We start from the raw sequence: 13,609 nt of genomic DNA, 5'->3' as shown, positions 1-13,609 counted from the left end.
TTTTTTTGTGCTCATGTCTATGTTGTTTGGGACTTGGGTAATGGAGGATTCACCTGTAACTTAGTGTCAAAGAGTCAGATAGAGGGTCCATTGGGAAGAGTAGCAAAGTGAAAAATAAGAGATAAGAATGGACAAGAACTATGGATCAATAGTCAAAAGACAGGTTTTTAGAATCTATAATGAACTATTCCTCTCTTTTGTCCACTGCATGGTTTCTCTGATTTGACCTATCTGAATTTAATTATGTAAACAAATGAAGCTGGGCTCGGTGGCTCAACCTGTAATCCTGCGCCTTGGGAGGCTGAGGTGAGTGGATTGCCTGAGCCCGTGGGTTTGAGACCCGCCTGGGCAGCAAGACCTCATCTCTACAACAAATCAAAAAATCAACCAGGCGTGGTAGCACATGCCTATAATTCTGGCTACTTGGAAGGCTGAGGCGGAAGGATCGCTGGAGCCCAGCAGGTCGAGGCTGCGTTGGCCGGGAGCGGCCACTGCACTCCAGTCTGGGCGACAGAGTGAGACTCCAACTCAAAAAAAGAAAAGAAAAGAAAAGAAAACAAATGAAATAATACATGTTAAATGTCTGGCAGAGTACTTAGCACATAGTGACTCAATCGTGATCCTCAACCAAATTCATATGAATTTTCTTTAAAAAAAAAAAAAATGCCTCTTCCTCTCAAAAAATTCTAATGTGGTGGCTGGGTGGGATGGTCAGGTTTCTTTATGTTTTAACCTACATAGAAGATTCTATTGTGTAGCCAACTGAGATCTTGAGAACACTACAGTAAATATTAGTCCCCCTTTCTTCTGAAGCTTAGAAGACAAGTCTTCTATTGTGTTCATAGTGGGAGATTAAAGTTCATGAATTTTGCCAGTGATTCAGTATCTGAGCTATTGGGGAAATTAGGCGTTCTCGCTTTTCCCCTTACTATAGTATTGAGAGTTAAAACAGTCAGACTTGCTATTGATTTTCTCCCTAGGATGAACTCTGGGTCTGTCACAGGACCTGCTGCTTTCCCAAGTATAAAAGAACTGGATTTTAGAAGGAGCTTGTTGAAACTGGATTTTAGAAGGGGCTTGTTGAAACACCAGGAAAGCACTGGCTATATATAATCTTTGTACTTTAGACTTGTGTTCTTATCACATTTCAGCACGATAAGAGGCAGCTGTTTCAAAAAAGTATTCCACTTTTGTATTTCTATGTGAAACAGACAAGTTCTTTATATTGGGGTAGGGGCAGTACAGGGGCAAGTTCATTATCATACTTTAAGACTGAGACTTTCTTGAAGCTTTATTTCTGTCCGCATAACATAAAATTGAAGGGAACAAAGGGGGGAGGAAATATCTAAATACACAAAACTGAAAAATGAGAGTGGGTTGATAGGACGAAACAAAGAATTATAATATTTTGCTTAACTCTATACAAATACAGGTGCTCCTCAACTTATACTGAGGCTATATCTGGGTAAACTCATCATAAGTTGGTACACTTGAGGAGTGTACTGAATACATATGACTTTCACACTATCATGAAGTGAAAAATTGTAAGTGGAACCATAGTAGGAGACCATTTGTAAATCTTAAAACACTTGGATCAAAACATTGGTTTTCTAGGCTTCCTCTACTTTTAAAGAGATTGTGGTTATTTTTTCCATGGGATATGAGCCTTGACTCTTTGAACAAAACCTAGTCTCATCTAAGATTGGCTGTAAGTGGTATTCTGGGACTCTGCAGGAATGTGATAAGAGTACTTTGTCATTTGCAGATAGTAGTCTTGGGGTCAAATTCCGATGACTTATCATACTTGAAGCCTGAGGAAAGGAGGCATGGCCCGATAACCAGAATGAACACATTATTCCTGAAAATCTAGTTAGAGTTGGGCAATTACCCAGAAATTCACATCTGAGATTTTGCTTCCACATAGGACTTAAACAAACCTTTAAGAAATGAGACTTTTGACATCATCCTTCCATCACCATCAAATACCATGTATTGCATACTCTTAAATGATTGTGCATTTGAACATCGAACCTCTACTTTTCACCCTCTCCTCTCTAATCAAGAAGTTGATTGCTTTTTAACTGACAGTTGGGATGTGGATAGCTTATAGCAGATTTCCTAGGCTTTTTGTTCCACCCTGTATCGTATTCCTTGTCTTCAGAGAAGAGAAAAGTCCCACATTTACAAATAATCTCAGAAGGAACTATTTAAGAAGATCAAGCCCATGGTGGGAAGTCTGCATGGGAGAGTTAATATTTTGTATTATATAGACAAGTCCTAGTTTAATCTTCCCTTCCACTTTATATTATCATGGCTTGGTTCATAGCCCAGGGCATCCGTATTCCTAGAACTTGCTCACTGTCCATAGTAACATCTAAATGTCCAAGTTCCTTAAAAAACTTGGCCACAGAAAAAACACACCACTACTTTTATTAATGTCGCTGTTTTTCTTTCTTTTTAAAAAAAAAAACCCAACTTAACACAAAATGCATATTTCAAAGATCTGTACCTTGGGTCTGAGGCTCTTTGCCTTAAGCAGCCCCTTTTGGGGAGTAATTAGGACTTTTCGGTCCCACAGTTGCCTGGTGCCCATATATAGTTGTATTTCTCTCCTTGCAGGTTACTTTCCTCTTTCCCAAGAGCAGCATTAGAGAGAGAGGCACAGCCTAAATGAATTATAGCATGAGGAGTATATTTTGAGTCCTCTAAGGGCCTTGTCCTGTAGGATTGATTGGTGTAAAATGTTGTCCAGTTCCAAGTGGTATTAGGAAGACAGGCATGTCCCAGGTGACTATACATGTCACTGCTGTCTCTTGGTGGCAGCAGGCAGACCTTGGTGAAAAAAACAGAAAGCATGTTACTGAGAGCCTGGCTGGCTCCAAACAAGTACTAGTTTCTTTTTGAGCTAAGATTTCTGTATGCCTTTCCCAAGTCCCTGAATTTGTCCTCCAGCTCTCCTATGGGTCCTGGTTTACCCAGGATTGGGTTTGTTTGTTTCTGTCATATTTTGGTGTTCACAGAAAAATATCCAAAAGAGATCTACTTCAACTCTGTTCCTTTGAGTTAAATATATGATTAAACGCTTTTGTCATTCAAAATGAAAGGAATAAGAAGAGACAAATTTTATTTAATAGATACTCATTTCTTAAGACTTTAAGCAGGGGATTATTCTTCTGGGCTTTTAGATTACAACTATGTCTTACCAGTTTTTTTTTAACTTGTTACTTTTACCTTCATCTTCAGAAACATGAACAACTCAAATAGAAGACAGCAAAGGATGTTAATAGGTCCAGATAATACAGTTATATACACTAATGGAAGGAGGTTTATAGTATATAAAAGTTCAATAATATTGTATTTTTAAAAATCTGACTTAGAAATGTAGTTTTCCCTCAAACTGATTTCTTTTACTTCTGTTTAGATTAGTACAAGATACAACCTTCAATTATCAAAAATTAAAAGTTTAAAAAAATCTTGAAATGCTTAATTTTAATGGAAAAAAAAATCCCTGAAAAGAAAAAAGCCCTGAGGATTGCTAGGTAGGCAGCTGGGAGAAGTAGCCATGACAAAGATGTTTTGCTGGGGCTGGGTGTGGTGGCTCATGTCTGTAATCCTAACTACTAATACTTGGGAGGTTGCTTGAGTCCAGGAGTTCAAGACCAGCCTGGGCAACATAGTGACCCCATTTCAAAGAAAAAGAAAATAGAATGAAAATATACTAAGGTTAAAATTAAGCTACCAGTCATCATTTTGTAGGATCTGTGTTGGGTTTATGATTATAGTGATAAGCACCTACACTAACAAAATCCTCAAATATATAAAATATATGTATATATATATTTTTGAGTTGGAGTCTCACTCTGTCGCCCAGACTAGAGTACAGTGGCCGCTCCCGGCCACCGCAATCTTGCCTGCTGGGCTCCGGTGATCCTTCCGCCTCAGCCTTCCAAGTAGCTGGAATTATAGGCATGCACTACCACACCCGGCTGATTTTTTGATTTATTGTAGAGATGAGGTCTCGCTGCCCAAGCGGGTCTCGAACCCGCGGGCTCAGGCAATCCACTCACCTCAGCCTCCCAAAGGCGCGGGATTACAGACTGAGCCACCGAGCCCGGCTCCTCAAGGAATATTAAAGTTAAGTTTTGCATTTTAAGAGGTCATCCCTCAGAAATGTTTTTACTGCTACTCATCACTACCCAGAATAGTGTCTTATTTTATGGAAGCAGCATACCACATGGTATTACTGTACTTTAGTCTCACTGAATTAAATGATTGGGTCCTGCTTTTTGCAAGAAATGACTGAAAATTGGGTCTTCATGGATTGGCGAATGCTCAGCTTGAGAATGATCAGGCACCCCGTGTACATGTCTAATAGAAAACACCTGCCAACATCAAACTCTGGAACACTGATATTTCCTAAACGTGTCTATGAAGCAACATCTTCTCTTAAGGGTGTTAGGATCGTGAGACACTATAAGTCGAATTATCTTCATGGAAGCAAGTTTCTTTTGTGTTTATTAATCTGTGACTTATTCCAGAATTAAAGTTGGGTAAAAGGGTGGTGAAGACCCAGTCTCTTACTAGAAGATTTTGATTAGTAACTTGGGCCTCATAAAGGGGCTTAGTCAGTCATAGCACTTCTGTAGGAGCACAGTAGATCAGACCAAGTTCCAAAAAAAGACCGTAAGGGATCTTTTAACCCCTTTTCCTGAGGGTAATTGACCTGTTTTCTGTAAGAGTCTAATTTACCTGCAGTAAGAGGCCATATTGGCCTTAATTATGTCTTGATTATTTGCTTAAATAGCTAGTCTTTACTTCCAGTACTCCTGTCACCTCTTGATTTCTGTAGGAGGCTACTTCTAAGCTGCTGCCTAATTTACAAACATATTTTTAACCCTTTGAACATTCTTGCATGGGATAGCTTATTGCTATAATCCCCATTCCCACATTCTGTGTTTTTCATGAATTCTGCTGACATCTTCTCAACATAAAATGATCTTGGGTTATACATTAATGCAGCAATTAATTGGTCTCCTTCAAAGTGTAGCAATGTGTTTGAAAAATGATAGCAGATCTGACCAAAAAAACAGTTGCATACAAATCCATATGAGGGTTTTCAAAATTACCAGAAGTGAAAACAATTGCCCCCTGAAGGAACGAAAACGCTGCATTAGAGAAAAATGGAATGGGAAGACTAAGTACAGTTGGGAGCAGGGCATCTAGGCGTCTAGAGCCAGTAAGACCCGACACAAGCACACAGGGGCATGTTCAGGGGATTTAAATATCTTCTCTGCTGTTGTTCAGTAACAGACTCTTGCACCATCTAAATCCTAATAGAGAAGGTTATTCTGTCTCATCAAAGCTTTAGGATCCCTGCTAACATCGAGTATTCCAAGTTAGGGGAAAGTTACTTTTGATATAAAAGGGTAGGAGGGAAAAGAGTTTAGGGAGAGGGATTCAGAGGAAAGAAAATGAGGCAGGATGTTCTAAAAATGTTTTTACAACCAACCAAAAGCAGAGAAATGGAGTCCTTCCAAAGGAAAATCAAATGTAGTACTGCTCATTCTACCTGCCCTCAAGCCTCCTACCCCAGTTGACATTTAATGAAGGGATGGTGCCATGGCACCAGGGAAACTCACGTGAGGCCGATATCAGTCGCCTACTTCAGGATATCCGCCAGCTTCTCCTCATAGTATAGGAAGTTCTCCTGAATGTCCTCCCAAGGCTCAAAGGCCTTGGATTCACCTTCTTCTTGTTCCACAAAATTCTGCCAGATATACTCGAAGTCCTGGGGCTTCATGATGCGCAGTTTACAGCCGGCCTCCTTCAACTTCCTCAGGGCAGCCTGGATCTCTGGCTCCTCCCACATGAAGAGTCGCCCCACCAGAATGAGCAGGCGCAGGTTCTTGGTCTTGCTAAGGGTTTTCGTAATGCGGTCAGCGCAAGTTGCACAGGGACTGGAGGACACGTACCAGGTGACATTGTACCGCAGGGCTGGATCAAAGGCCGGCAGGATGGTGTTGAAGAAGGCTTCCTCCGCATGAGCGGCTGCATGCTCATCCTCTAGGTATCCCCGAGATGCCTGCACTTGGCCTCCCTTGCTCTGCGCCTCAACCACATAGCAGAGGAAGGTCTTATTCCTCCCAGAACTGTACTCCACATTCCGGAACTGAAACTTAAAGAAGTTGGCTGGCAACCGCTCTCTGTAGGTCAAAGAGACAAGGCATAGGGAAGAGAGAGAATGATGATTTGTTCCTAGGACTAGCCTAGGTACTTCTGGATCAGTATCTTAGAGACACGTTCATTCTTACTATAAACAGGCCTTGCCTATTCTAACGTCACTGTCAAAAAGGCATGAAAGAATCCAAAAGGTTTATGTGTAGGAGATGAGAGAGAATTTGGATTGGGATGAATATTCTGGTCACCCTACTAGGAAGGATCTCCAAACACTCTCCACGTCATTCTCCTAGCACAACACACCCTAACATTTCTAAATCAGTGAATCTTTAACCTGCCTACACCTTAGAATCACCTAGAGGGTTCTAAAAATGTCAGTGCCTGGGTTCCACACCAAACCTATTAAATCAGAACACCTGGAGAGGGGATCCAGGCATCAGTATTTTTAAAAAGCTCTTCAGATGATTCCGATAAGTGGCCAGGGAAGTAGCAAGCATGTAAAAGGCAAAGATTTTGCGGAGCATTTTCTGCTTTCATTTTGCAACTCATGAATTGGCCTAAGACTTGTAATACCATTCTCTCAAGACTGCTTCTCAAGTCTGTTTTTTCCTTCAGGTGACAAGATTGTCATATGGTAAGTGTCCAAGAATTTTTATATGTGAGGCCAAACTTTGCAAGGGTCCCTTGGAATAATTTAGCTGGTATATAGTATTGAATCACTTTGAAATCTTAAAGACTTGGTGTCTACCCTCCTAGATGTTCATAATCTAGCAACCAGCTTCTAGCTGGACAGAGAAGATGTAAATAAATCAGGTAAGAACATTAGAAGACTGCTAAAAATGGGTAGGTGGAGTAGAGGACGTATTTTGAATGTTCTTGAAAGTTCAGCCTTGATTCCAGAGGCAGTAGAGATTCACTATAGGTTCTTGGGTAGAAGAAAAGCATAATAAAAGCAATGTCCATGGAAGATGACTGTGGTGGCAACAGGCAATAGATGGAGTGAAGCTGGGGAAAATTGTGAAATTTACAAAGCCTACTAGGTGTCTTAGGTCAATGACCCTAGACTTGGTGATGAGTAGTGTTGGTGACTTTGAGAAGATAGGTGATTAGGAAATGGAAGCAGCAGAAAAAGCCCCGGTTTTTATTTTTTCTTTAAAGTTTGGTAGTAATAAGGAGAGAAAAAAGGAGAGGGAATAGAGAGGGCATCAGAGTTGAAGACTGTTTTTATGTGTATGTGTGCGTTTTTCTAAAATAGAAAAGATTTGTGCAGGTTTGAAGGCCAAGGAAAATAAGGAAGTTTTAATAGGAGTTAAAATGTCCACAAGAGAGGAGGGGTTGAGTACCAGCTAGAGAAGCTAAATGTTTTCTTTTTTAAAAACGTAATTTCTGTGACTGCCACAGAAGAAACTCATGGCACCGTTAAATCCTCTATTGCCCGCCTCCATTCCTTATCTTTACCAGAGAGGTCAGCAGACTCCCTGGGCTGCAGGGGAATCCCTGGTGTCCAGGGCCTTGACTGCTTAGGGATAAGCAGAAGATACCAAAGATCTGAGTAAATTTGACTTATTTCCCTGCAGGATTCCCCCACTCCTGTTTGTCACCAAGATTTCTCTACCCAAGTTTCCCTGTCTCTTACTGTCAGGTTAAGCTTCCACTGTGAAGATGGATGTGTTGGAGGACCCAGCTCCATTGTGTGCTATACTTAGTTCTCTAAGCCCCTGTGTCCCTGACTGGAGGTGTTTATTATTTATTTAACATTTTAAAAGAATGGATTGTCCAATGTTTCTTCTCTCCTCTCTCAATCCCTGCTGGGTGTTCACTTACAGAGCTCTCCCTAATGACACTCACCCCACCAGACCACTCCTGAACTCTATACCAGTTCAGCCTGGGCAACGTAGTGACACCCCATGTCTACAAAAAAATAAAGAAGTTAATTAGGAGTGGTGGTGCACAACTGTAGTCACAGCTATTTGGAAGACTGAGGCAAGAGGATTTCTTGAGCCCAGGAGTTTGAGTCTGCTGTGAGCTCTAATTGTGCCTGGGTGACAGTACAAGACCCTGCCTCAAAAACAAAAAACTTCCAGTTGCTAAATGGTCCCTTCACTCCCTGGAATAGCTTTTTGTTTCAGCAGCACAGAGTTTACTTTTCTTGCCCAAACTCTTTTTTGCTCTTCAAGACCTTTTGCCAGGCTACCCACTTCCACAAGTCCAACCCAGAGCCACCTGTGAGGAATCCTTGGCAGTATTCATGGCTGCTTGGTTAGCTTGGAGACTTTAGCAGTAGCTGCTCATGTGGTTGGTCCCTCAGACTTCCTGAACCCCCAAAAGCAATGCTACGACTTTGCTCAGTACAGCCCAGCTGAAAGTATGAATTTGGCCCAGCATGCAGTTGGAAGTTGGCTTGGATGGTATAAACGACTGCTTCTCTCAGCTCTTAAGTTCTGACATTTTCCCCTCCTCCCCTTCCCTAGGCAAGAGGAGAAGACAGAGAAACCTGAAACCCGAGGGAAAGAAGAAAGGTCACCACTATAAATAGCCATTTCCGACCTCTGTGGCCAGCAGTCCCAGGGTCTACTCTATCCCCCAGTGGGACCTCAAGAAGAGAAGAGCTTTCCAGGGGTGAAGGAAAGGCAGGGAAGGTTTGACTCCCAGTCTTTCCTTTGTGCTTACTAGGACACTGAACTTGCTGGCTTCTCAGTGGTCTCCTAGAAGGAGCAAATAGGTCAACTGAGGTTCTTTGGACCTCCTACAGACTGAAATAGCTGGTCCTGGTGGGAAGGAGAGAACCAGGAGAATAGAGGTGATAGAGGTCTGAAATTTCTCCAGGGAGCTAGACACATGGCCATCTCTGGCGATTTTTTAGACTCATGAAATAAATCAACACTATCATGCTCACTAATAGGAGGAAGGAAATAGTGACACCTAACTTCTTAGATCATCACAAACATTTTTTTTTTCAAGTAGCATGATATGCCTAAGTCCATATTTACTTACAGCTCTTTACTCTTAACTCCAGTATTTTACTGCTAAAAGTGTGTGTGTGTGTGTGTGTGTGTGTGTGTGTGTGTGTGTGAGTGGTGGTCAGGAGACGAGTGCTGGTAACTTCTTAGATCATCACAAACTTTTTTTTTTTCAAGTAGCATGATATGCCTAAGTGCCATATTTACTTACAGCTCTTTACTCTTAACTCCAATATTTTACTGCTAAAAGTGTGTGTGTGTGTGTGTGTGTGTGTGTGTGTGTGTGTGTGTGTGTGTGTGAGAGTGGTGGTCAGGAGACGAGTGCTGGTTGATTTCTTTTCCTGATTCAGTCTCTTCTCCAGGCATGGAAACCAACAGCCTAATTTCTATTCCCTCCCCCAGGCCTCAGCACCTATTTAAGCACCACTTTCTCAGTCCCACTTCATCTGTTTAGGCCCAGGCTCCTGGGCATTTCAATTTTCTTGAGAGAAAATGGAGAATCCAAATATCTGGAAAAAAGATGGGAATATGATTTGCTTGATGGAGGGAGAATGTAAGTAAATGTAATACATATTTTTCTCAGGTTCACATTAAAAACGCTTGCATTTCCTAAGTATAAATCTATACTGTGAAAGGCAGCAATCCAGAGGGCAATGGAAACTGGCCTAAGATTAGACATTTGCTCCAAAATAATCCATAGGGTGGGAAATCTACTCAATGGTAATTAAGTGTTGACTCATTTCAGCTTTCCCTCACTAGACCTTTCAGTGACCTGCTCGAAAGAGGCAGGATTGCTGCTTTCATGGGCTCTCTTTTTCCTACCTCTTTCAGAGTGGATGCCAAAAAGTGGGCATAATCAGAAAGGGTAGCATAGAGCAGAGGCAGAGGGTGCTAGCAGCCTGACTTCCTAGAGCTCCCGACTGCAGGACTGGATGTGATTCTGTCCAAGGCAAGCCTGCCCCTTTCCTCTGAGAGGCATGGTCTTTACACCTGAGCTTTGACCTCCCACTAACCATCAGTGAAGGCCAGATGCCCTGAGTCAATAGGCTGTCTTCTCTTCTTGCTGACACACTGCCTAGCTTGCTCCAGAGTTTAGTGAGGGTGAGGGGCTGTGGCATTAATGATGGCGTCAAAGGCCCCTCACTCATTGTCTCTCCCTTCTCTGGACCCTGCCTCTTCTGGTTCCTCATGCCCGCTATCCATAGCTAAAGAAGTGTTTGAAAAAGAATCACCCCATCTGCCATTTATCTCTGTTCCACAGAAATCCTTTGATAGGAGGTTCTGCTTTCCACAAAAACATACACAACATAACTAGGAAAAAAGACACACATCAGAGGTGCCAGGCAGAGCCACGGTCACTCCCCACTGTTGGAAAGAGTGGGAGACAGCCAACCCTGATGCCCCAGAGTTCCCCTAAAGCATGCTGTGTTCAGAGGCAGGCACCAGCCAGGAGACTAAGCCAAGCACAGCTGGGTTTTTGTGTATCCCAAGCTGCTTCCCTCAAGAAACCTTCCCCCAGTTCATCCCCTATCCTAATGTCTGACAGAGCCTAATCCACAATAGGCTCTTATTTTCATTAATTAATTAATTCATTCATTCATTCAACAAGTATGTATTGAGTACCTAGGAGGATCTAGGTGCTAGAGATAAAGCAGTGACAAAGTCTGACAAAGTCCTATCTTCATGGAGGTTAAATACAAATGGGGGAAATGGGTAGTAAGTGAACAACTCCTATTCTGTCAATAGAAAAAGAGTCCTCTATGGGTTTTTGGATGTGTGATGATTTGGACTCAGTCCTGGGGTTCACACCCTACTCCATCTACAAGCTTTGGTCAAACAACTTATCCTCTGAGGTTTAGTTTCCTCACATGAAAGAGTGAGTAATCCAACCTCTCTGATTCTGGACAATGATAGACAGTTGAAACTAGTATTGATGGATGGTGCCTTCTCCAGGCATCAGATTGCTTCCTTCAAAGCTCCATCTGAAGCATTACCAAACTGATCCCCTTTCCACTCTTCCTCTTGTTTCAGAGGTTTCTCTCTTTCAGTGTTATGCTGGTAAGTGTATAACATCCTGCTCTCTGAAAGAAGGGGGGAAATCCCTGGTTTCTAATGTTCGCAGTTTTCCTTAAGGCAGTTACTTCCATTATGGAGATTTCATGCTGTGAAAGTGACATCACTGGACACAGAGTTAGGAAGAGATGCACACCACTGACTCTTGAGCCATTTGCAATTGACTTCAGCACACTGTGGTAGTCATAGACCTTTTTCCAGCACTTTCCACGATGTTATTTTGTGCTGAGTTCAGCTCTCTATCCTGAGTGCCCTAGTCAACCAGAATCACTATGAGCAGGGTATAGCTCTCCTTCCTACCAGGTACTTCTCATTTCAGAGTGTTTCCTGAAAATCCACCTGTTCTTCTGCTAGTTTTGGGTCCAAGTATAAGGATCACTAAAGATTTATGCCCTGTAGAAGACCAGGCTAGGAAAGGAGCTGCTTTGCTGACCCCTCTGGCTCCAGGGCGTCTGCAGAGGGAAGCTGTTCCCTCAGCATGCCCCTGCATAGACACAGCTGCACCTCTAGGCTATTTTAAGCCATCTGTTTACCCAGAGGGGCCCAGGAGCCAGCTCTCCACAGCTGTTACTTATGGCCAGGAGACACTCAGGACTCCGCTCCCACCTGAAATGCTCTCAAGGCATTCAGAAAACTGCCCTGCAGTGCCTTTTTTTCTGAGCCTTGGGGTCATCGGAAACCTGGCAGTTAGAGACCCATGGAGCTCTACTGGGAAACTTGGGGCCCAGCACGGAGAAGAGACCAGTGGGAAGGACACGTGGCTGGGAGTCAATATCTGTCACTTACAGGATCTGTGGTCTTGGCCATATTTCTCAATCTCTCTGAGTCTCAGCTTACCCATCTGTAAAGTGGCAATAATGTATCTTCTCCTATGGTTATACTGACTATTGATTGGACTCGTGGGTGTGATAGTATGTCATGATGATAAGGCCCTGGACAAATGTAAGTTACAACAGAGGACTTAACTCTTCTGAACCAACTGCTCTGAACCCACGTTCAACTCAATAAGCGTCGTCTAATTTTATTTTGGCTGACTCTGCCCCTGTGCTGGGGAGATCAGTGTGCCACACAGAATGAGGTGTGTGCACATGCCTGTGTGTGATAAGTATAGCATGTACCAAGCATGCTTACGTGTTAGAAAAAGTCTCTCTTCCATAAGGCAGACATTGGAACTGAGGACTTTCCTAGCCAGGTTGCTCTAGGCTTTCCCTGTGTCTATATTAATCTGTGCCCAGTGGATGAGGGTGAGATTAGTTGGGTGGGCATGGGCAAACGAAAGTTCGGGGACTACTCTTTCCTCAGGAACTAGCATGCATTTTCTCTCATATTTCCTTCAAAATCAGAAAATATCTGAGCTGGAAAGAACGTTTAGGAATCAACTAGTGTGGCTTTCCCATTTTATAAATGATAAAGCTGAGGCCAAGATTGGAAAATCACTTGCCAAGCCTAAAATATCAAGTCCAAATTGCTGAGGATGTTGGAACAGCTCCTCCGTCCATAAACTCCTGACCTGTGTAATCTGCTCTGTAACTTCTTTGTTCCCTTGGGGGTGGAGGAGGTCCAGAAAAGATTCAATAAGAAAACAACAACAAAACAAAACAAAACAAAACTGCTCTCAGCTTGAGAAAGGATGTATCTGCCTTTCCTATCTTGGTATCTTCTATTCCAGAGAGAAGCTATAAAGAAAGGGCTAGAAACACACAGACAGAAGAGAGACCCGCTGAGAAGCAGAAAGAGAAGTTGAGGAGGGGGTGCTTTGGGGCCATACTTCAATGTGCCAGTCTCATCCTCTGTCCTCACCACACTCCCTGGGAGAGAGGCAGGTGACTGTTCTAGTACCAGCAGGACCAAGGGGTGGTTTCGTTCTCTGGACCCTGGCCTCCAAGGAACTCCTCCCACCTCCCCCTGATTAGGGAGTCCAAGGTGTTACCCTGAGAAGCCACGAGAGATTTGCTGCTGGGTCCCCAGCAACCCCTGCTGTGCCCACAGGTGCAGTCTTACTGCTGCAGGCTTGTAGCTGTCCCTAACCTTTACTATTATTGTTCCAAATTCCCACAGCTTTCCCAAGCCTGTGCTCTTCTAGGAAGGAGTATCCAGGCCTGCATCTGAAGCTCACCCGGTGACGATCTCAAAGGGCGGCAGCTCAATCAGCTCCTTCAGCTTCTCCGGGTCGTCCAGATTGTCCAGATCCTCCCCATTCTGGGAAGCAGCCTCAGTGGCCGCAGCGGCCTCAGTGGTCTCTTCCTTCTGAGCCATGGAGGAGCTATGGCTTAGGAGTCACTGACAGAGAGGAGCAGCGGCAGGTCTGGGCCAGGCCCTGGCGGCGGAGTCCCAAGCAGCTGTCAGCAGCTAAATCTGGCTGGGGATGATGGGAAAAGGACCCGGAGGCCAGGCTTCGT

The 13,609-nt window shown here is 43.3% G+C and overlaps 1 protein-coding gene across 1 annotated transcript; it reads right to left on the bottom strand.

The window, feature by feature from the left end:
• Positions 1–2,411: 2,411 nt before the first annotated feature.
• On the bottom strand, positions 2,412–13,609 carry APOBEC2 (apolipoprotein B mRNA editing enzyme catalytic subunit 2). Its single transcript, XM_008062114.2, has 3 exons — positions 13,327–13,609; positions 5,640–6,203; positions 2,412–2,832 (listed from the first exon to the last, which is right to left on the bottom strand). Exons 1-2 carry the CDS (start codon positions 13,464–13,466, stop codon positions 5,660–5,662), a joined length of 684 nt encoding a protein of 227 aa, XP_008060305.1. The 5' UTR covers positions 13,467–13,609; the 3' UTR covers positions 2,412–2,832; positions 5,640–5,659.

Source organism: Carlito syrichta, unplaced genomic scaffold, assembly GCF_000164805.1.
Source record: "Carlito syrichta isolate Samal-C Ts95f unplaced genomic scaffold, Tarsius_syrichta-2.0.1 Scaffold305657, whole genome shotgun sequence".
Classification (NCBI taxonomy): domain Eukaryota; kingdom Metazoa; phylum Chordata; class Mammalia; order Primates; family Tarsiidae; genus Carlito; species Carlito syrichta.
The sequence above is the reverse complement of the archived record's forward strand: the minus strand, read 5'-3'. Positions and strand labels throughout refer to the sequence as shown.

Bases quoted from the DNA above. Each gene is read 5' to 3' on its own strand.
- APOBEC2 (XM_008062114.2), bottom strand. From the start codon at position 13,466: ATGGCTCAGAAGGAAGAGACCACTGAGGCCGCTGCGGCCACTGAGGCT. The intron at 6,204-13,326 runs GTGAGCTTCAGA...TTTGACCTACAG, and splicing joins CCCTTTGAGATCGTCACCGG to AGAGCGGTTGCCAGCCAACT.